Source organism: Cuculus canorus, chromosome 1 (genome assembly GCF_017976375.1).
Source record: "Cuculus canorus isolate bCucCan1 chromosome 1, bCucCan1.pri, whole genome shotgun sequence".
Lineage (NCBI taxonomy): Eukaryota > Metazoa > Chordata > Aves > Cuculiformes > Cuculidae > Cuculus > Cuculus canorus.
The window spans coordinates 125794381-125814732 of NC_071401.1; the positions used below are offsets into that span (position 1 = coordinate 125794381).

Genomic DNA, 20352 nt, shown 5'->3' on the forward strand with positions numbered 1-20352 from the left:
AGACTAGACACAAGGAGGAATTTCTTCACTATGAGAGTGATGAGGCACTGGCACAGGTTGCCCAGGAAGTTGTGGCTGCCCCATCCCTGGAGGTGTTCAAGGCCAGGTTGGATGGAGCCTTGGGCAGCCTGATCCAGTGGAAGGTGTCCCTGCCCATGGCAGGGGGGTTGGCACTGGATGATCTATGTGGTCCCTTCCAACCCAAACCATTCTATGAGTCTACGAATGTGAGCTCAGTCCTCAGGCACAGATGCTTCTCTGTGGTGGAGAGGTTACAGCAGCGCCTGTCTTAACTCTTAAGAACTCTGTGCTGATGTTTTGAGGAGCCCAGTATGCAACAAGTTATGCAAAAAGGTAATTGCTTTCATAGACCTTGGTGGGAGACCCTATCAAAGTGGCACATTTTTAACATTTCAGAGGTGCTAAGACCTGTCTAAGGGCAAACATTCACAAATGTGTCTGAAACACTAGGTAGTGTCCCTGAACATAACCTACTGCTGCTTACCAATTACTGCTGAGACCCCTGTGCCCAGCAGGGTCGGGGCACCTCCCTCCTACCACCAGTGTCCATGGCTGCCTTGTTTTCCAGTGCAATTGACAATCAAACACATCAACCCTCCTGGAAAAGGCAGCAGGGAACGGCACAGTGTGGGAGGGCTGGGACAGCTCCATTTGCCTGCCGCCTGGGTTAGAAAAGATGACATAAAACTGTACCTCTTGTCTTTGGTGATGACCTAGCGGAGCAGCCTTACTTCCGTGTGAGCTTTTGTGTTTCCAACTTGAGTCAAAAGCAGGTGCGTTGAATACGTCTGCTTGCAGCCTCTTGTGTTCCTGTTGCCTTTGGAAAAGCTGAAGTCCCTGGGGAGGGTGATGGGGGCTGGGAATGAAGAAGCCAGGCCAGAAAGATCAGGGAGCTATGAGCCAGGTGTGAAAGCGCCGTGTCCGCTTTCGCCTTCTGTGCCTTTTGGTTACAAACCAGGCAGGAATGTAACCGGCGAGGGCGTGAGCTTTGTAGATAGGAGGCAGGAAGAACAGTCAGTCCCTTCCGTCTCCATCCACCTCTCCCAGCTTGGCCTTGGCATTTCCCCACCCCTCTAATTATTAATTAACTACAGCCCAGGAAGTGCTTTGCAAATGGTGAAAATTAAGCCCTATGCTTGAGGCCTGCGGTTTACCTGACCTGGAGCTACCTTCTTCTTAGTCCGCCTAGGAACAGGCGGAGTTCAGGACTGTGCAGATCAGACACAGGTGAGTCACGGGAGGTGCTGCACAGCCAGCTGCTCCTCCAGAGCTGTGGCACTCGCTGCCATGAGCACCCAGCCCTGTCAGGAGGGTGTGAGCCCACTCCGCCCCTGTTAAGGTCTTGAATCTCTCTCTGAAGTCTGTCTCAAGATACTGCCTTGATGATTCCATTTTTGCTTTATTTTCTTTAGTAGGAACCCCTGGTGAAGGGCTGTGGTACTTCCTCCACCAGCTGCTGTCAGTCCTCCATCAGTGGGGATCTGAGAGTCAAGATCCTGATGCCATCCTGTGGGTGAGTGTTGTGAACGTTGGTCAGGGGAAGAAAATAAGAGTTGTATGTGAGAAAAATAAAAATACTGGCAGTAGGAATCAGACACAGAAGGGAAAAAAACCACCTAATTGGAGCTGCAGGATAGCTGGAGGACTGCACTTCACGTCGCTGATTTTTCTTTCTTTACAAGAACCAGGTGTTGATAAAAATGGCAGGTTATAAGCAAGCCAGAGGAGGAGACGGTTCTGTAGCAGAGCAATGGAAGTCCTTGCCAAAGGATGCTAAATTTGTTATGGATTTGAAGGTTGAGTTTACAAGTAGCTGTGAGCAGAGGCTTAGAGAGCACAAGGGGGAAAGAAGCTCTACATGTAACCTTCCACTACCAATTTGATCCCTGCAACCTGGTCCAGCTCCCTGCTCATGGCAGAGCTAACCCCGAAGCTAGATCAGGTTGCTCAGGGCCTTATTCAGGTGAGTCCCGGACACCTCCAAGAGTGGAGATTTCCTCATACATAACATTCCTTCTCACTTTGATGAAGAGCAAGCAGGGTTTGCCGTGTCTGTTCCGCCACAGTTACTCTGGCAGCTCCACGGCTGGAGCATCTCTGAATGTTGTACAGAGAAGAGAGGTCAGGTGACTGACCTTTTAAATCGTGGTTTAGTTTTTGTAATTCACTACAATCTTTCTAGCCCCTTCTGGAATAGAGGGACATGACATCTTCATGGTCAGTCCAAATGGGTGCTCTGCTCTGGAGAGTGCAACAGTGTGGTGTAAGGAAATGGGGACCATGGTGGTCCAGCACTGTTTTGGAGTCCCATGACCTTACGGAGAAGCATCTGGCTCAGGCACGTCACAGGAAGATGGTCCACTCTCCGAGCCAGGGTGGCTTTCACTGCACTACAAGTGAAGTGCAGCCCCGTTCTGTGCAGAAAGGCAAAACCTCCTGTCTAAAATCACCTCAGTGGTGTGAATTAGAAGAAAAGAAAATTAAATGCTGATTCTCGAAAAGTGCTCCAAATGAGATCCCTCCACCAAATGTGAGGGACGCACAGATTAGTAAAGCTGATGCCTGAGCAAAAGGGTAGACATTCTAACAGGAAAAGCAATGATAGTGATGGTAAACAAGGAGTCAGCATCTGCTTTTGTAAAGGGAAATCCTGTCTTGTAAAACTGAAGGGTTTTAAGTGACTTAGCAAGCTTGTAGATTACGCAGGTCTGGCTGATACAATTTCCTTGGATTTCCAAAAAGGATTTGACAAGATTTTCTCATAAAAGTCTTTAAATAAAGCTAAAGTCATAGCATGAGAAAGAAGACAACGTTTTTCTTGGGTAAAGAATTGGTAGAAAAGAGGAAATGGGATGCGGGAATAAACATTCAGTTTTTACAGCAAAGGGAAGTCATCAGTGGTCGGATTGCAAGGCCCTGATCTGAAACGTACGCTGTTCAGTATATTCCCAAATAAGCTGGAAATAGAGCATTGGTGGTGAGGTGAAAAAAATTGGCTGATGGTAGAAAGTTATTCAGGATAATAAGGTGGGAGCTGGTTGTAAATAATTGCAGAAGGACCTTATGAGAGTAACTGAGTGGGGAATAGAACAGCAGATGAAATGAAATACAGGTGTATGTAAAAGAACATTCACAGGGAAAAATAATTGCAAATTTACATATAATGAACTGTGAACTAATTGTAAACTCTCTGGAGTAAGACTGTGGTCACACAGAATTCCATGCAAATACTGGCTTGATGCTCGGTTGTGGTGAGCAAATATTAGAAATAATCATTGTGTCTTGATATACACATCCGTGTATAACTGGAGAGGGGCAGCTTTAGACTAGACATAAGGAGGAACTTCTTCATGATGAGGGTGATGAGGCCCTGGCATAGGTTGTCCAGGGAAGTCATGGCTTCCCCATCTCTGGAGGTGTTCAAGGCCAGGTTGGATGAGGCTTTGAGCAACCTGATCCAGTGGGAGATGTCCTGCCCATGGCAGTGGGGTTGGAACTGGGTGATCTTTAAGGTCCCTCCCAACTCAAACCATTCTATGTCTCACCAGCACCTTGAACACTGAAATTCTGTGCCACCCTTCACCCTTATCTCCAAAACAACACAGCAGAGTTGGAAACATCTCTGAGAGGGACAGCAAATGTAATAAAAGGTGTAGAAAAGCACTGTATGAAGAACACCTAAATAGCATTGGCATCCTCAGCGTGGGAAAGAGATAAGGAAGGCTACAGACATTATGGGTGTACAAAATCAGGATTACTTTGGAGGGAGTGAATAGGAGTCACTCACTGATTTTTCTTTCTTTACAAGAACTAGATATTAATAAAAATGAACAGGCAGCAAGTTATAAGTAAGCCAGAGGAGGGGATGGTTCTGGAGCATAGCAGTGGAACTCCTTGCCAAAGGATGCTAAATTTGTTATGGATTTGATGGTTGACTCTACACGTAGCTGCAAGCAGAGGCTTAGGGAGCACGGGGGGGGAAAAAAAGGTGTACACATAAGCTCTTCCCCTACACTTCCTTCCACTCCCGTTTTGACCTCTGCATCTCCTGGTCCAGCACCTTGCCCACAGCAGGGCTAACCCCAAAGATAGATGAAGTTGCTCAGGGCCTTGTTCAGGTGAGTCCTGGACACCGTCAAGAGCTGAGGTTTCCTCAGCTGCTCTGGGCACCTCTGGCAGTTGCTGAACGGCCCTTGGGGGGAGCACGCGTGCCATTTTTCCTGATGCCTAGTTAGCATTTCCCTTGCTGCAAGATACAGCTGTTGCCTCTTGTCCTTTTGCTGTGTCCCACAAAGAAGAATCTGGCTCTAAAACCCCCACTCCTCTTCTAGGTATTCTCAGACAACTGATAAATACCTCCTAAAGCATGTTTTCTCCAATTTGAACAAACCCAACTCCCTGAGCCCCTGCTGTTCTTTGGGCTCCTCGCCACCATAGTGGCCTTATACTGGATTCTGTCCAGTTTCTCGGCATCCTTTTTTACAGCACTCCAGATGCAGGTGTCTTTTAATTGCTATTTCATTTATCTTCTCTAAATTTGTTCCCGTGCTAGCTTGGCTCCACAAAGGGTTTACAAGCTGAGTTTCTACGACCTGTGTTGTACTGAAAGCCAAACAATACCATAGGGGTCACCCCTTTGCTGAAATCTTTTTACCTGTTAATTATGTTTGAAAAACGTGGTAGTCTGCTGGTGCACGCTGCCACCGTCTAGGAGTGCAACCTCAAAGATACCAACCAATTGCTTCTCTGCTGTGACGGTTCCCTCCCTCACCAGCAGGAGCTCCTCACTGTTAGTGTTTCATTAGATGGCCTAGATCAGAGACACCAAGGCGGCTTGTGTATCCAGTGCCATCTGACCCCTGTGTCCCACCAATGTTCTCTTCCTGGGACAGATTTTCTGCTTCAGTCAGGTCATAAGGGGTAGGAGTGCCTAGGTCATATATATATATATTTATTTTTTTGTCTACTATGGCTTCATATCAACCCTACATAGTCTAATATTCTTTTGATATCAGGAATTCTGTGTTGGGACTTCTGCCCAAGAAGTTTGTGTCATTTCTGTCCTACCACTAAAAAACCAATATTTGTTTCCTCTGCCTCTGATTTAGGTGCACTCTTGGAAGCTGTAGAAGTTGTTCCTTTGAGCCACAGGTCTCTGTGCCTTTAAAGTCTCTCTTTATTTCAATATCAGTTTGAAGTTAGTACAGTTGTATCATAGCAGCTGACCACATCCCAGCTCATCATATGTGTGAAATGAGAAGCATTTCAAAGGAAGCTGCTGTAGGTGCCTGGGTTGCCTTTCTAGCAACGACGTTCAGCTTCCCGCTCATCTCTCCTGTACTTCCCTTTGTTGTTAGTTCCTGTCTTGGCCACGAGTTTTGCCTCAGTCATTGCTGGCAGCCGGTTCAGCTTTTTGCAGCATTTACCAGTCTGGTGGCGTGCAGGGAAGTCTGCAGCTGCTGATACTTGAAATGAGCAAGTCTCTTGCTCTTCCTGCTGCTCACCACCGCACAGGGCAGCTGAGATGGCCCCAGGGAAAAGGCTGGCTTCTTTGCCAGCTGCATTGCCCTCTTTGGCCACTGCTTAGCTCCTGGTCTTTCATGAGACCTGCATGTCTTGAAACCAGTGCTATGGAAAAAGAGTCGTCATGGGCCATAGCTGGAAATGGCTAGATAACTGGAAATCGTTAGTTTTCTGTCTTTCTGTTTGTCCAGTTTGACAGCTTTGGCCTCATCAGTATGCTGTACCGGGATCTTGAGGGCTGTAGAATCATTGAGGTCGGAAAAGGCCTCTAAGATCATCCATTCCAACCCCATCGTGCCTACTAAACCATGTCCCAAAGTGCCATATCTGCACATTTTTTGAATACCTCCAGGGATGAAGACTCCACCACTGCCCTGGGCAGCCCGTGCTAATGCTTCACCACCCTGTAAGTAAAGAAATTATTCCTAATATCCAATCTAAACCTTCCTTGGCACAACTTGAGGCCATTTCCTAGGTCCTAGGCTTTCTTGGTGCTGTGTGGGCCCATAGGTAGTAGCTGTTTGTCCTCCTCTCTGCCTGCTTTTCATGGCATCTTCAACACCACCTCCCACCCTCACCCTTTCAAGGTACCACTGCTCGTGGCAGCTGCCTCCCCCAGCAGGCTGTTTTCAGGAAGGCAGTGGTGTGGTTAGAGACCTAGCCTGGTCCTTGAAGTCTGCAGCTCTGGGTTTGCACAGATTCCCCCTGTGGCTGTGCATACCATGTAGGACATTTACCCACCTGGATGGTTCTCCAGCAGGCTGGAACATGGAGGTTTCAGCTGAGTAGCTGCGGGCAGCCCAGCAGAGCTGAGCCATGTGGCTGGGTGGGCATAACCTGCAGCAAGGTGCTTCGTGGCTCAGTGTACGCTGGCATATGCTGGCTGATGCAGCCTTGCATGGATGTATGTGACCCCAGGCAGCTGTGATCCCCTTGGCACTTTAGCAAGGGTTTGGCAGTGAGGAACACTCATGGATCACACTGGATTTTTGGAGAAGAAGGGGAAGAGAGGATGTGCAGAACTGAATTTTGTGAGCATGGCTGGGACCCAAGGTCATAGAATCATAGAATGGTGTGGGTTGGAAGGGACCTTAAAGATCATCCTGTTCCAACTCCTCTGTCAGGGGCAGGGATATCTCACTGGATCAGGTTGCTCAAAGCCTCATCCAACCTGGCCTTGAACACCTCCAGAGATGGGGCAGCCATGACTTCCCTGGACAACCTGTGCCAGGGCCTCACCACCCTCACAGGGGAACATTTTTAAGAATAATACAAGATGCACTTGTAGAGTCAACCCCAGTGTGAAAAAAAGACAGGGACCCAAGAATGACAGGGGGGATGGGGAGGAAGGACACAAAAGGAGAAGCAGAAGTGTGTGCAAAGCAGCTTGGGGCTGGGGAGTTGATGGCAGAGAGCGCTTCCTGTTCCTGGAGCTGCGCATGCCCAAGCTGTGCATGGGCTTGTGTCTGCCTGTGCCCAATAGCACTGTACAGAGGGCTGGAGATCAAGGCACACTTCCAGAAACAGGTGGATGGAGAAGGTCTAAATGGACTGGCGGTAGATGTCTGGAGAGATACATGGCCGGCTCCCAAGAGGCGCAAGAACAGCTTGGTGTTGGATGCTCCAGCACGCACCTCAGACTTCCCTTTTCTCACCAGCGCAAACTGATTTTTTCTCTCTATTTTTTTGACTGGCTTTGGTGGTAGCCATTTGGCCCTCCTCTTTCACCCCCTACGATGGTGAGGTAAGAAGGGTTGAGAAGTGTGTGCACGCAGGGAGGGGAACCAGGAAAAGAGGACAGATCAGAGCCAGGGAACATCCTGGGGGAGCTATCAGGTAGGAAGGGATGCAGCTGCTGCTGGCTGTCACCTGTATGACTGTCTCTAGGGATGCTGAAGGGGGATTGTTCTTCGCTGTTCAAGTCTCCACAATGGCACCTGGCCTTTTTTATTCACTTGGTGGTTCTTGTTTTTATCTCCTCTCCTAGGTGGTTTCACCGTGACCTGAGTGGGCTGGAAGCTGAGGCCTTATTAAAAGGACGAGGTGTCCATGGGAGCTTTCTGGCCAGACCCAGTAGGAAGAATCAGGGGGATTTTTCTCTTTCAGTTCGGTAAGTAACTTGGATGCCAACTTCTGTCTTTCCAGGGTTACATATGTGGAATGCTTAGACCCTCGCAAGTCCCATGTCATCTTTCTCCTGTCCTTATTCCTTTGAGCTCTTTCCAAGCTGTAAAAGGACCGGAGCTTCTCAGCATCTTCTAGACCCTTCCTCAAGTTGCCCAAGGAACTTGTCTTTCCAGTCATCTCTTTTCACTGGGATAGTTTGCCCTGTTTCCATGGCAGGAGATAATGCAGAACATTTTCTGCCTCTTTTCTGATCGCCTCACTGGACTGCTCTGTGCATCATCCCACAGGGTTGGTGACCAGGTAACCCACATCCGCATCCAGAATACTGGCGATTTCTATGACCTGTATGGAGGTGAGAAGTTTGCCACTTTGTCAGAACTAGTGGAGTATTACACGAAGCAACAGGGCTCGCTGCAGGACAAGGATGGAACCGTCATTGACTTGCGATACCCACTCAACTGTTCTGACCCCACTACAGAGAGGTATGGAGAAAGCAATGCAGCTGGTGTGTCTGTGATGAGACCTCCTCTGTGTTTCATGGCCTTCTTTCTGCCCTGCCCACATCCCCACGGCAAGCCCTGCAAAATGTCTCTTCTCTCCCATAGCCTCCTGTGCTTCCACAGGGGCACCACCCCCAGGAACAGCTCGACATACCTTGACGCATCACAGCAGACCTAATAGGGCTCTATTTTTACTTCTGCTTTCCTATTGCCATTGCTATTTATATACGGTTCCTAAAAGCAAAGGTTGTGGTATTAGTTATGAGTCTGCGGTGGTCCATGGAGCGATAAGTGATGTGGAAGACCTCAGCCTTGCCCGAGACCTCCTTAGTTCTTCCAGGCCTGGGCGACTCACATAGCTGAGAGCAGGACCACGTTCCCCTGCTATTCCTAGCCCCCTTAGTCTCCTTCCCGTCCCCACTTTGCATTTGACTCTAACCCCAAGTTCCTAAATCAAATCAGGTGGTTTTGCCCTTGGGTTGTGCTTTCAGGCTCTTTGATACAGCTCGGGGAGGGGCAGACAGATCCTCCTTGTGTATCCCTGGAGACAGGGAGCAAAGATGCCTTGGGTGAAGCCCCAGGGTCTGTCCCTGGGGTCAGGCTGAGGAGGTGCCAGCATCTGCGTGTGGCTGGCCTCTCCAGGCAAGGCTGTTGGGTTGTGGCCCTGCAGTTTCCTCCCTTCCTCCCTGCGGTTGGAAACTTCTCTGCTCCCCCCATGCTCTTGCGAAAGCTCCTCACTCTCTCCCCAAGTGATTTTCCATCACGTGGCTTTGAAAAGCTGGGCTCTGTTGGGGGAAGGGAGAGGGAACAGGACCCAGTAACCCCTTCCTAGCTGTGGAGAGCAGACCTCTTTGATGAGCAGAAGTGATCAACCGTTCCCGAGGGGGCATCTGAACTCTGGGACATGGTGGTCGGACACTTTTTTGGGAGGAGGTTCAGGAATTAGGGACTGCCATACAATGAAAGTCACTAGCTACTTCTTACATGGGTGAGGTGAGAATCAACAGACCTTATTTGCCAAGGCACAATAACTGCCTGCCACATCTTGCTGTCAAAATGGTTCCTAGATGTTCTAGAATCAGAGAATCACAGGATCAGAGAATAGTTTACGTTGGAAGGGACCTTAAAGATCAGCTAGTTCCAACCCCCTTGCCATGGGCAGGGACACCTCCCACCGGATCAGGCTGACCAAGATCAGGCTGTTGTGTAGAGGAACGTGACGCTCTGACCAGATGCAGGGGTGAATGAACGCCCCAGCTGCTTCTGCAACAGGGGCATGGCCTCCTGAACTCCATGGCAATTCGTGGGAAAGTCATAGCCCTAACAATGTGAGGTTCCTCATAGACACCGGTACCACCCCAGGCCTCCAATGTTACCTGGTCTGTGGGCAGCAAAACTTCTCCCACAGCTCTAACCACACTGGCTCCTCTACTAAGCATCAGCCTGGCCTTGATGGCAGCGGATACAGTGATATACAGGGAGGGGGGCTGCATGTCAGTCTGGTGCAACAGATACCTGCTTTTGAAATGCTCTTCATCAGGGGAGGTGGCCAAAGCAGCTGTGACTCGAGCTGCTGAAGCAGCTTTGTGGAAGTGGGACAGAGCTGGAGTGAACACAGCCTTCAGCAGGCACAGCAGCCATGCTGCGAAGGCCCCTGGATGCAGAGCCCAGTACATGGCTCAGCTGGAGATGGGGCTGTGGTGGAACCAGGGAGGCCTGCTTGAACCAGACCCATCCCTGCTGGAGAAGAAGGGCCCAGATCCTTCCCCTGACACCCAGCTGGGAAGGAGAGAAGGTGTTGGGCAGAAGCACAGGGGCTGCAGTGGCCCCATTTCCCAGTGCCCAGAGCACTTCACAGCTCTCAGCTTTCTATAATTTGGATCTCTAGCTCCAGATTCCAAGCAATGTTTGTGGAAGCAGGACAGAAATGCAGTGAACATGGCCTTCCACATCTTTACTTGGTAGCTCAGCAGTGCCCCCCAGGACCTTCTGCTGTAGTCCAGAGAAACTGTGGAGCTTGGGACGGGCGTGAGGAACTAGAGGATCTGCACAGAGAAAACCTGGGTCACATCTGGAGTTTCTGCAGAGCCAAGAGCCCTATAGTAGGAGAAGAGGCCAAGGCTATCCCATCTCCCAGCCTACTTCTGGTGTCCATCACTTGCACCCTCACACGCAGTGCAGTGAGATCCCACCAGGCCGCCACACACACCCTCAGGGACCTTTGTAGGTGGAAGGGGCTTGGCAGCACCTGTGCCTATTGCACCACGCTTGTGTCCCCCTGCACTCTGGATCCAGTCCTACAGCAAGGCAGAGCTCCTCATTCAAATGAGATGCTCCTCATCTTGTGCTGAGAGGACAGAAGGGGTTGTTGACTGTTTGCATTGAGGACAAGAACGCATGTGGATGAACCAACAGAGATAAGTACCAGCAGCAGAGTGTGGGCTCCGGGTGGCCTCTGATGTTCGCTCCCATGGCTCCATGACTAGGCTGATGACTGCAGTGTGATGTGCCCAGAAAATGGGCATTACCCATTCACTGAAGAGGTAACTGAGTTTCAGAAAGAGGGGTACCTGGGTTGGTTCTTTAATGGATCTCATCTTAACACGGCCATCTGCGTGCTGCTAAATCTGATGGGAGGAGTTTCTGACTGACCTCGGGTTTATTTTTGTTTCACTGCTGTTTGAGGTTCCAAAGCACCCTGCAGCAGCAAGGCTGGAATCCTAATAATGCTGGGAGGTGCTGAAACCCAACAACTATCCTCCCACAACTGGTCTTCAAGCCAGCAAGCATAGCTTACCTGTGTTTGTGTGTATCACACAACTGGATCACATTTGGTGTTTTCTCACTGTGTCTGTCCTCTGGTACCAGCGTTCTCCTCCCTGTGTCCCTGCTATTAGGAAGAATTTCTTCACAGAAAGGGTTATCAAGCACTGGCAGAGGCTGCCCAGGGAGGTGATGGAGTCCCTATCCCTGGAGGTGTTTAAAAGGCAGGTGTATGAGGTGCTTGGGGACATGATTTAGTAGTAGACAGGTACAGTTGGAGTTGATGATCTCTAAGGACTTTTCCAACCTAATGATTCTATGATTCTATCTCCACCTCATCCCTTGCCCTTTCCTTTGCTTGCTAGCTCTTTACTTCTTTCTGTCTCATCTGCTTTTCCCAAGATCCTACTCCTCCCTTGGTTTTGTTCCTTCTCTCTTTCCCTCCTCCCTTGTCTCCCTCTTCCTTTGTTCCTCCTCCAGTGTTGCTGTCCTTCACTCATCAGCTCAAGGGCATCCACGTATTTGCATCTCCACCTCTCTTCTGACCCTCTCTTATTTTTTTCCTAGGTGGTACCATGGGCATCTGTCAGGCTCTGCAGCTGAGTCACTTCTCCAGGCCAAAGCCACCCCTTGGACCTTCTTGGTGCGGGAGAGCCTCAGCAAACCTGGGGATTTTGTCTTGTCTGTCCTCACTAACCAGCTTAAACCTGGTTCTGCTGCTCCAGCAACTGGGGCAACCAGTGCCTCTGGGGCCCCACTCAAAGTCACGCACATCAAGATCATGTGTGAGGTAAGCAGTTGGGAAAGCAAAAGGGAACTGAGTGGAAGAGATCCCTGTTGATCATATCCTCAAAAGCATGGGGCCTGTCAGCTTGATTGCCACTAGCAGTATTTCTGAATATCATATAATCATAAAATGGTTTGGGTTGGACGGGACCTTAAAGGTCATCCATTTCCAAATCCCCTGCGATGGGCAGCAACACCTCCCACTAGATCAGGCTGCCCAAGGCCCCATCCAACCTGGCCTTGAACACCTCCAGGGATGGGGCATCCACAGCTTCCCTGGGCAACCTGTGCCAGTGTCTCACCACCCACATGGTGAAGAAATTCCTCCTTGTGCCTAGTCTAAATCTGCCCGTCTTCAGTTTATAGCCATTCTCCCTAGTCCTATCACTCCATGCCTTTGTAAACAGTCCATTCCAAACTTTCTTGTAGGCCCTTCAGGTACTGGAAGGTTGCTCTAAGGTCTCCTCAAAGCCTTCTCTTCTCCAGGCTGAACAACCCCAAATCTCTCAGCCTGTCCTCATATGGGAGATGCTCCAGCTCTCAGATCATCATCGTAGACCTGATCAGAGTGCTGTCACCTTCCACATTCCTTAGGTCCTTGCCCCAGCCTGGGTGACCATGTGCAGTGGTAGGTGCTCAGACACGAGAGGAGGTAGGGCTCAGTGTGTCCAAGATCTCCAGTACAGGGAGTTCATGGTGAAAGAGAGAGGAAGATTCACAATCTAATTATGAGTTCGTCAAAAGAGTTAAAAGCTTTTGGAGGACGGACATCTGCGAGGCCTTCACACTTAGTCATAAGGATATTACTAACCTGGCTGTCGCAAGTTCTCCTATTTCTTTCATATGAGATGATGCAGAGAGTTGAGGGAGATCTCAAGGACAGAAAGCAACCAGCCTTAAATGAGAGGTGAAGGTAACAGACCTTCTCTGGATTTCATCACTGAGAGCAGGAGCCAATTCACAGTGCTATGAACTGAGTGTTCTCAGGGCAAACTACCATTTGACTTCCCTGACAGAGAAAATGCTTTTCTAGAAGGCACAAGGTGGTGCCTATGGCTTTGCACTCCAGCATTGCCTTTTCCCTGTGCATTATCAGCTTTGTCTATAGGAAGGTTATGAGTGGGATATTACTTATTCTTCATCCATTTAGAATGGACGCTACACAATTGGAGGTGCTGAAATGTTTGACAGCTTGGCAGATCTAGTGGAGCACTACAAGAAGACTGGAATTGAGGAGGTGTCTGGCTCCTTTGTGTACCTGAAGCAGGTAAATCTTGTTTCCTCTATTTCTTAGGAATCCTTGGAAGGGACCCACTGGCCTTTTGTTTCTGCTTTGTGTCCCTCTCCTCCTTTTCTCCACGACACACAGAGGAGACTTTGCTCTCCAGCAGCATCTCTCTCATACCAACCCGTTGTTTCCCCATCCCCAGCCCTACTATGCTACGAGGGTGAATGCTGCTGACATTGAGAACAGAGTGCAGGAACTGAACAAGAAGAGTCTATCTGAGGAGACATCCAAAGCTGGATTCTGGGAGGAATTTGATGTAAGAAACTGCTGGGAGACATTATTCTGGCATTTTGGGAAGTTGCTGTGTACCACTTCATTCTCCACCCCTGATTTCTTCCTGGACACAAACTTCTCAAGTTTTCTGTAATTCTTGTCAGTTTATCTCTGAAAGAAGTGTCTGGTTGGAACCTGCTCCTCTGGGGAGTGTCATATTTAAGTGAATCCAGTGAGGTAGAAATGTGTTTTTTTTCACGCTTGGGAGAACAAGTCACCAAGACAGTAAGGGATGAACCTTGGAATTATCAAGTCTAGGTTTGCCTTTCATTTCTCTGCTCCCCCACAAACGTGCCCATGTGTCCCCAGAGTCACCACTATTCCTCTGAGTGCCCATGTCCCATGTCATACATTGTGACCTTGCCATGACTATTCTCTCTTCTGCTCTCAGAGTCTGCAAAAACAGGAAGCTAAGCACCTGTTTGACCGTCATGAGGGACAGAGACCTGAAAACAAGAGCAAGAACAGATACAAGAACATCTTGCCCTGTGAGTCTTGCTTCTCTGCTGTAAAAAAACCACCCAAATAGACACAGACAGGCAATGAAGAGCTGTCCAAGTCACTCCCTGCCCCGCCTTAGTCTGTTCTGTCCTCCAGAGTGGGTTACAAGGTGTGCGCCACTGAGGATTTAAGAGCTGATGAGAGGGGTCACAGCCCTGTCATGTCCTTGAAGGAAGGAGGGATGGATACATCAGACTCACTACCTTCTGACGGTCCATCATAAGGGTAGAGAGGTGGGAGGATGGGGTGAGATGGTCTGACCCCAGAGGAGAAGAGGTGAAAATATGGGGCATGCACTGGGTAACATGAATGAGGTAGTGTGAGGCAGCGAAGGAGCTTCACATGGCTGGGCATGGAGTATCTCATTGTTCTGTTTATTCTTTCACTGCACCCTCAGTTGATCACTCCAGAGTCGTCCTCCAAGGAAGAGACCCAAATATCCCTGGATCTGACTATATCAATGCCAACTATGTCAAGGTGAGACTCTTGAAAGATGAACCAAAACGGGGGAAGGCCTGCCTGCTCCTGCAGCCCTCCTGATCTTCCTCTGTCCGCACTCAGAACAACCTGATCAGCCCAGATGAGTGCACCAAGACCTACATTGCTAGCCAGGGTTGCCTGGATGCCACAGTCAATGACTTCTGGCAAATGGTGTGGCAGGAGAACACACGTATTATTGTAATGACCACACGGGAAGTAGAAAAAGGGCGGGTAAGTAGCATTCAGTAGGTGTCTCAGAGCTGCCCTCTTTTCCCCTTCAACCACTGCTCTGCTTTTTCTCTTTCCTGCCTTCTGTCCATCCTCACCCTGTGCTCTCTGCCTCACAGAACAAATGTGTGCCTTACTGGCCAGAGGTAGGCAGCACGAAGGAATACGGTGCCTATCTTGTGGAGAACGCCGGAGAGCACGATGCATTGGAGTACAAACTCCGACACTTCTGTGTGTGCCCCAGGGATAATGTGAGTGTGCCTGGTCGGGAGCTGTCATGGAGCCTAGGGGTCTAGTGGTCACTCTGTGTCTAAGGCTGGGAACTGCTGAGTGCTGTGGTGACGCTGCTCTTGTATCATTCTTGGGGTTGCTGTTCCTGCACGGTTCAGGCTGGAATCACATTGGTGGAATCACCAAGTGCACTGGAAACAGAAAATCCCCCTGGCTTCAGGCCCACCTCTCCCTGGGACAAAGGCCAGGGATAGCACCGGGCTGCAGTTTTACCTGTGGGGTGTTTTGTCACTATCAGGGTAAGGCTGTGCGTGAGATCTGGCAGTACCAGTACCTGAGCTGGCCCGACCATGGTGTACCCAGCGAGCCGGGAGGAGTGCTCAGCTTCCTCGACCAAATAAATCAGAAGCAGGAGAGCATCCCCGATGCAGGGCCTATTCTGGTGCATTGCAGGTTGGTACACAGGCTCGGCTTTGAAGCATTTTCCATTCTGGGTGAGGTGTAGATAGTCTGTCTTGCTGCGCCAGCTCTTCCCCGGATTTGTGAGTGAAGCTTATGCATGGTATTTGGTTGCACCTTTGATGCCCCCAAACCAAACTCTGCTGCCTGTTGAATCCTTGACTCTTCTGTAGCAGAGCTGAACAGCTGCTCCAAGTGCCAAATCCTCCCCTTCCAACACTTGGGGTTGGAACTAGACTGTCTTTAAGGTCCCTTCCACCCCAAACTATTCTATGATTCCCCAGAAGCAGCTGCATTTTGTTTCAGGAGCTGTATTGCTCTGACTTCTGCTTGCCCTCTCCTCCTTGCAGTGCTGGGATTGGCCGCACTGGAACGATCATCGTCATTGATATGATAGTGGAAACAATCTCCACCAAGGGTAAGAACAACCCAAAGTGTCTTGAAGTGACCTGGCCTACCCAGTAGGGCTGTGCCCTTCAGTCCAGCTGCAAAGGGATGAAAATTATCAGGTATCAGTAGGAGAGGTTCTGCCACAGCCCTGAGAAGGTTGTGCTGTCCTTGCCATGTGGCAGCTGCTGACCTCTGCACCGTATCCACTTACTGTTGCATCAGCCTTCCCCGAGCTTGGGTTCTTCTTCCAGGGCCAGACTTGGCAGGTGCTGAGCAGGAAGGAGGGACAGGAGGTCCATACAGGAATAAAGAGTATGGAGAGAGGTGGAAACTTTTTGACTGATGTCCACTGTGACTGGTTTTGGTGGAGAAGTGGGAGAGGGCAGTCAGTGAACGTGTCCATAAGCTTTTCTGGTGCCCGTTGCTAGGGCTCGACTGTGACATTGACATCCAGAAGACCATCCAGATGGTGAGGGCCCAGCGCTCAGGGATGGTGCAGACGGAGGCCCAGTACAAGTTCATCTACATGGCCATCTGCCAGTTCATAGAGACAACCAAGAAAAAGCTGGAGGTTATCCAGGTGAGAAAGGGGACTCTTCTGTCCTGTGAGCCTAGGCCCTGCCTGGTGCTGCCTCTGAGCCCAAGTGTCTGCTTCCCAAGCTTTAAGCTAGCACTGGGACCTACACCAACTAGGATGCTGCACCAAGATTTCCATCTCTGTTCCTCCCTTTAAAATTCAAGGGACAATAGCCTAAGCGCCAGCCCCTTCTGAACTGCTCAACAGCAGTAAGTTTTACTGGTTATTTCAGCTATGTTCTCTATACTGTCTGCACTAAGTGCAGCTTTGTTACACACTGAATCTAAGATAGGCAAAGACTTCAACCTCTCCTTCCCTCTTTGTCTCCTCCATCCTGGTTCTGCAGTTACCCAAGTCCTTGTGGAAAAGATTTTCCCCTGCTAGCTGAGAAGTGGCATCTTTTATCTCTCCTTGTAGCCTCTGGCAGCATCCAGTAGCTGCTGCTATGTGTTTAATATTCATTAGCTGACACATGGCATTCCAGTGGCTCCAGAACTTGTTTCCTCACTGTTCACTCCTGTAAAGGATACATTTGCATCCCTGCTGCTCACCTCTGCAACAGCAGTGGGCAGAGTGCACTGAGCCTGAGTACCTCAGCAATCCACCAAGACCCACCGAGATTCTAGCACGGAAGCATTGTTGAACAGCCAGAACCCTTCCATGATGCTTCACGTTCTCCTCCCAAACCACACTCTTCTCAGCTTGTTTTTTCTCTCCTGTAGTCTCAGAAAGGCAAACCAAATGAGTCTGAGTACGGGAACATTGCCTACCCCCCTGCGGTGAGGAACGTTCATGCCAAGGCTTCACGAAAATCCTCCAAGTAAGAGCTCACCTAAACCAGAGGCTGAGCGATGCCTGCCTCTGGCAATGCTATCCCTGCTGGCTTTTTCCTCTCGCTCACTTGTTTTGCCCTGGTCTTAAAGGCAGAAAGAAGAGTCAACAGTTTATGAGAACTTGGGGAAAAAGGAGGAGAAGGTGCCGAAGCAGCGCTCCTTGGAGAAGAAGCTGAAAGGCTCGCTAAAGAAAAAATAGGATACATTTCAGGTAGTCCCATGGGGAGTTTGAACCCAGGCTGCAGGACTGGAGCTCATGTCTGGACTGGCCTGTCTCGCATTCCTTGCTTTTGGACTGGAGCTAGGCCTTCCTGTTCTCGTTTGTGCCACTCTTCAGTGCCCTGAACCAGACCACTTTCCAGCTTAGCTGGCTGACTTCACTGTCCCTCGCCTGAGACGGGCAGTGAAGCCTCCTGCTGCCCCTTCATCAAACATTAACAGAGGAAGATTCACCCCTTTCTTTCCCTTGCCCTCTGACTGCTGGGGCCCAAACTCACCTCTGCTGTGCCAGCTTCAGCAGGCTTCTTGAGGAACAGCTAAGGAAGGTATTTACAGGAGCTACATCTCTGCCCACTGCTGTGAGTTAAGAGTTTAGCCTGCTAGTGTTCCCCGAAGCCTCATCTTTTAAAGTCTGGAGGTTTTGGTGCATTTCAGCTTAGCTCCTCTGTAACTGAACAGGAAACTTCCGCCTGCCTCAATACCCTTTGATGTACAATCCTTTTTCTACTTGATCCTTTGGTTGGATGCTGTAAATATACCAGAATTTGATGTGACAGCCATGTTTTCTCTTTTGTTTGTAAATAAACACATATTTGTTTGAATGCTGAGTCCTGGAAAGTTTTTTTCCCCCTGTAATTTCTATTTTGAGTACAGCTGTACTCCTGGCTTCACTTGAAGCCCTGCGAAGATTTACAGAAATGGCTCTAGCTTAGTTTTCATCACTTCCTACAACCTTCAGTCTCCTGGACAGAAGCTGTGACCAATTACACTGGCTCCCAGCTGCGAGACTTGAGTGTTGGTAATTGTCAGTCTGAGCACAGAAAATTACCTGTGACAAACTCAGATGCAGGCTTTTGCTCTCAGATATCAGTATTTGGAAAAGTTGCCTCTAAATGATGAGTCATTTTGTCATCTGTCTTGGTGGTATCCAACCCGAGCTGGAGGCTAAGTCACAAGGGCTGCTTCAGCAAACAGCATAGTGCTTGACTACTCCTTCCTTTGTACCACTTGGTAGAAATGAAACTTCATTTTTAGGGAGAAGGTAGACCAGAGCATGGCCATGTTATGGCCTCACAGATACCAGCCAGTCACCCGCAAGGAGAAGCTAAGGGAGGTGGATTGCTCAGTCTGGTGAGGCTGAGGGGTAAACTACTCTCATCTACACTACACAGAGGAGTGGTAGTAGTAGCAGGTAAAAACCAGAGGCAACGCCCCCAAATTGCAGCTTGGGAGGCTCAGGGTGAACACGAAGAAAGCTTTTATCAGCCAGCATTCAAACAGGTGCTCTGTCCTTGCAGGTTTTCAATACATCGATCGGCAAAGGCACAGTGGAACTGACCCATTGTTAGTTACAGTGCCACCTGCAGCAGTAGCCTGGGCTAAAGACCTCCAGAGGTCCCTTCCCACCACTGTTTACATGATTCTGCAAGCGCAGGAGAGCATGCCTTAGAGCTGGAGCCTATCTTTGGTGGCGTTAGAATGGGAACTCAGCAGGGTTTCTAAAGTCTTGCCAGTTAAAACTAAGCCCCAGCCTGTAACTGTACCCAGGGACCATTTGGGAGAATGCTGATGAACTAAAGTCACAGCTAAAGAGTGCAGACCTGAACCTTCCTCCTTCTAGGCAGCTGGCCTAGAACACAGAAAACGTGCTGGGGAATCCTTAATTTACACATACAGGTACCGCTTAGGCTGCAGGTGTTTGGTACTTAATGGAAAAGATGGCTTGGGCGTCCTGGACTAGGACCTGGTTAGAGCTGATGGCAGGGAAAGTCAGAGGTAAAATTCACAAAGTGACCTAGAACCCAGACCAAGAATGCTTAGAAATGCCAGACAGGGAATTTCACCTGGTCTGAACCACACCTAGATCCTGTGTAGGAATATAACGGCATCAGGGACCAACACAATCAGCCCTTATCAGCTGTCTCACATACTGGGCAGCTGTAATTGTCCCCTGCTTTGGTGTGGGGATTCCAAGACTGACCTCTCCTCTATCAGTTTAGAACACAAATCAGACGGGGAAGGGGTAGAAAAGAGAAGGAATGTGATATACCTTGAACTCTATTCCATACAGCTTGTAATAAAACGGCAAGGGCCAACGTACCTGTTTGGGAGCCAGCAAGGTGAAGCAGCTACCAGTCCATACAAAGCAGTTGGAAACAGACACTGCATCCTTGTAACCCTGCCACCTGCCCACACTCGTGCACTGGGATTACAGGACAGAACAGGAACCCCAGCAGCAAGGCAGTGGCAGGATGATTTAGGCAACTTCAGCTCAGTTTCCTACTTTGATCTGGTGCCAAGAGAGCCAAGGCAAGGCTGGACAGCATACAAAAAAGTGGAGGAGCTCTACAGATGCTATAGCAACTTCAGCCATGCTAACGCAGAGAACAGTGCTCCTCAAGCTCCCCTGCATGGCACAGGTACAGCAATAATGGACTTCCAAGATGAAAGAACTCATCTTGTTAGAACAAATGACTTTACCATACGCCTAGATAACAGATAAACTTATGAGGGACAAATCACAGCACGAAGGAAGAGTGCCCCCTGCTGTCCTGTGCTTACCTGGGGGCATTCGCCCCCTTAGTAACTGCAAACTCTGCCTCAAGCAAGCAGAGGCAGGAATGATGCCACAGCAGCAATCCCATCCCTTTCAGAGCTGAGCAGCTGGTTCTGCTGCCTGGGATAAAGACACACACCCAAGACATTATATACTGGGAGGAAGGATGCTCGTTTGATACAGCAAAAAACCTCGTGGGAAGTGTTTGGAAGACAGAAGATCTTTTGTGAGCAGAGCCTCTTTCCAGGTGCTGGACTTCAGCTTCCCTCGGCCTGAGAGCCACCAGGCACCAGCTTTGGAACTCTGTTGCCACTGGACAAAAAGTCAGGAAAGGGACAGTAGGGAAAAGAATGGACAGAGGAGTAAAAATGGGTGGTGGTGTATTGTGTTTCTACTCGAATGATGCCAGATACCATCTTCTAAGCCATGTGGCTAAAGACATGCGCATCTGCCTGTGCCTTAGGCTTCTGGGTAGCGTGAAAGGACAAGGCTGAATTAATTTCCTTCTTAAAAAGCTGACACACCTTTAAAGCTAAACTCTACCCAGAGCATGAAAATGAAGACATCTCATCAAATAAGCTTTGGTTACTCCAAGA

At 49.4% G+C, this 20352-nt stretch overlaps 1 protein-coding gene across 2 annotated transcripts; it reads left to right on the top strand.

Moving 5' to 3' along the window:
* Positions 1-1442: 1442 nt before the first annotated feature.
* On the top strand, positions 1443-17801 carry PTPN6 (protein tyrosine phosphatase non-receptor type 6). Of its 2 annotated transcripts, none has more exons than XM_009566688.2 (15): positions 1443-1534; positions 7532-7654; positions 7959-8153; positions 11502-11724; positions 12871-12987; positions 13151-13264; positions 13673-13769; positions 14180-14259; positions 14344-14493; positions 14610-14741; positions 15020-15174; positions 15531-15598; positions 15999-16150; positions 16870-16967; positions 17071-17801. In XM_009566688.2, the coding sequence occupies exons 1-15, from the start codon at positions 1521-1523 to the stop codon at positions 17177-17179; spliced, it is 1827 nt and encodes a 608-aa protein (XP_009564983.2). In that variant the 5' UTR covers positions 1443-1520; the 3' UTR covers positions 17180-17801. The 2 variants fall into 2 exon arrangements, with proteins under 2 accessions (XP_009564983.2, XP_009564984.2); XM_009566689.2 differs by lacking the exon at positions 1443-1534 and adding an exon at positions 6965-7288.
* Positions 17802-20352: the final 2551 nt, after the last annotated feature.

Coding starts and splice junctions, on each gene's coding strand:
- PTPN6 (XM_009566688.2), top strand. Junction 13,265..13,672: donor GATTCTGGGAGGAATTTGAT/GTAAGAAACTGC, acceptor TTCTGCTCTCAG/AGTCTGCAAAAACAGGAAGC. Junction 13,770..14,179: donor ATACAAGAACATCTTGCCCT/GTGAGTCTTGCT, acceptor CTGCACCCTCAG/TTGATCACTCCAGAGTCGTC.